Source organism: Branchiostoma belcheri, unplaced genomic scaffold, assembly GCF_001625305.1.
Source record: "Branchiostoma belcheri isolate BF01 breed outbred unplaced genomic scaffold, Haploidv18h27 scaffold687, whole genome shotgun sequence".
Lineage (NCBI taxonomy): Eukaryota > Metazoa > Chordata > Leptocardii > Amphioxiformes > Branchiostomatidae > Branchiostoma > Branchiostoma belcheri.
Window position 1 is genome coordinate 1 of NW_017804339.1, and position 2551 is coordinate 2551.

Below are 2551 nucleotides of genomic sequence, written 5' to 3' on the forward strand. Positions count from 1 at the left end.
GTGGCTAGCTAACTGTTTACGAGATGCCACTAACGTCTGTTGCAGAGATCGAGAGGAAAATCAACAAGCATCTGAGGCGGTGGTTAGGAGTGCCGCCAAGCTTTACCGCGATAGGGCTATATACAAAGGCAGGGCAGATGCAGCTCCCGCTGTCGTCAGTGGAGGAGGAGTACAAAGTAGCCAAATGCAGAACTGTCATGCTGTATAGGGACTCTCACGACCAGAAAGTTAGAGATGCCGGAGTCACAACTAGAGCAGGTCGGAGGTTCAAAGCTGACTCACTGGTAGACCAAGCAGAGGGAATGCTGGTGCTGCGAGACATTATCGGAATTACCAACATCGGAAGACAGGGCTTAGGTTCCACCCACTTCCAACAGTGGGGAAAGGCAAACAGAGAGGAGAGAAGGTCTCTAGTTCAGGAGGAAGTTAGGAAGCTAGAGGAAGAAAAGCGGATAGCGAAGGCAACCCAGATGGCAACACAGGGTGCGTGGACAAAGTGGAACCTTCCCAGCAAGAAAATCTCATGGGCAGATCTGTGGAATCTCGAACCTTATCGCATATCCTTCATGCTAAGATCAGTCTACGACACCTTACCTTCACCATCCAACCTATACAGATGGGGGCTAAGAGAAGACCCAGCATGTAAACTCTGTGGGGAGAGAGGCACCATGGCCCATATACTGTCTTCATGCAAAACGGCTCTTGCCCAGGGTCGGTATCGCTGGCGCCACGACAAGGTGTTGACCGTGTTAGCATGCTCCCTAGAAGAAGCCAGGAAGAGAAAGAGACAGGGAAGCACGAGGCCGGGGTCAACAATCGACTTTGTAAGAGAGGGGGAGAGGAGAACGACCACAGGCAGATCTAGAGAAGTAGGCAACATTCTGGAGAAGGCGAAGACATGGGAGCTCAGAGTCGACTTGGGGAGGAAGTTGCAGTTCCCCAAAGTAGTTCAGACAAAGCTACGTCCAGACGCAGTGCTGTGGGCAGAAGCTGAGAAGAAGATAGTTCTCGTCGAGCTAACTGTCCCCTGGGAAGAAAGGTGTGAAGAGGCGTACGAGAGGAAGAAGAACAAGTATCAGGAGCTCATAGATGAGTGCAGAAGTAAAGGATGGCAGGCGTGGCTGTTTCCTGTAGAAGTGGGTTGCAGGGGCTTTCCGGCCCAGTCAGTATGGAAGCTGTTCACTGCCATAGGTGTGAAAGGGAAAGAGAGAAAGGTCGCAGTTCGCAAGCTGGGTGAGGCGGCAGAGAGGTCATCCTGCTGGTTATGGAGTAGAAGAGAAGAAAGTTGCTGGAAGCCTGGCGGAGAGGATGTGCAGTGAGTTGGCCGCCACTGCTGGACCCAACAACTCGAGGGCGTCACGGTTGAGGGTCGAAACGCCCAAGGAAGGTTGCACCGTCTGATGACATCCATCTCCTCAAGCAACACAGCACTACTCCACTACATAGGTGAGCGGAGTAGATCATGGCAGCACCCTTGCTGTATTCACCAACCTGATTCGTAGTGAATCTTTATGACGTCCATGGAATTAATTTTGTATTAATCAAAACACGGCTTTCTTTCTTGCAGGTCTTTTCACATCAATCGCAACTGTTGTGGTTGCTCCAAAGACGCTGGTTGGCTTGCGGTGGCCGACGGTGGTCCACTCGGAATATGCGAATGGGAGCAAGCTCCGAAAGATCAGCTGCCTTACATCCGCTTTTCTAAAACTACAGGCTACGCTAACTACAACGGTGCGTGCAGTACTAATCAATTAACCCTCAACAGTACACCTTCCCGGACTGATTAATCTGTACACCTGGGGTCCGCGCGGACCCCAGAACAGTTTTTTGCTAATTTTTAAAAATTATCAACATGCTACCAGCTCAATTGTTTTGCAAACTGATGTGGGAACCTCTGTGTCCACATTACATACAAAAATCATACATTTTGAACTTTTTCTATTTTTGGTGAAGAAAAGAAGACAAAAAGAAATACCCGATTTTTAAACCCATTTCAGACTGAAGGGGCTTTTGAGGCCCAACTTTGATCTCAGATAGCGGCTAAACGGCTTGCGCTAGAAGTATCAAATTTGGAGACCTTTCCTGAAATGTCTCTGGAAAAAAGTTTATATTAGTTAAATACTAGTAAGTTGATGTTTGTTGTGTTGCCATGGCAACGGGTTTCTAGCAGGCATTTTTTTTTGAAAAATAGAAGTAATTTTGGTTTAAACATAAAAATTTTCTGAGATTTATTTTAAATTACACTTCTTTTCCAACATTAATAACATCTTACATAATTGAATATAAGTTAAATCATTTAATATGCATAGAATATGCTAATTTGATGACGTCATTGGTCAAAATCCGATATGGCGGACTATATTATTAGCTCTGACGTCATATGACGTCATAATTACACCAAAGTTATTAAAATCTAATTCTATTTCTACACCGCGCGGACCCCAGGTGTACTGTTTAGGGTTAACCCCTATATATCTCCCTGTGCGGATGGGCCATGTCTAAGTTGACTTTCTTATCTAATAATTTTGTGTTTTGAGCTAGGGTCAACAGC

At 46.4% G+C, this 2551-nt stretch overlaps 1 protein-coding gene across 1 annotated transcript; it reads left to right on the plus strand.

Moving 5' to 3' along the window:
- The first annotated feature begins 23 nt into the window (after window positions 1–23).
- Window positions 24–1319, plus strand: LOC109484090. The gene has a single exon (XM_019787314.1). It carries the CDS (start codon window positions 24–26, stop codon window positions 1317–1319), a length of 1296 nt encoding a protein of 431 aa, XP_019642873.1.
- The last annotated feature ends 1232 nt before the right edge of the window (window positions 1320–2551 follow it).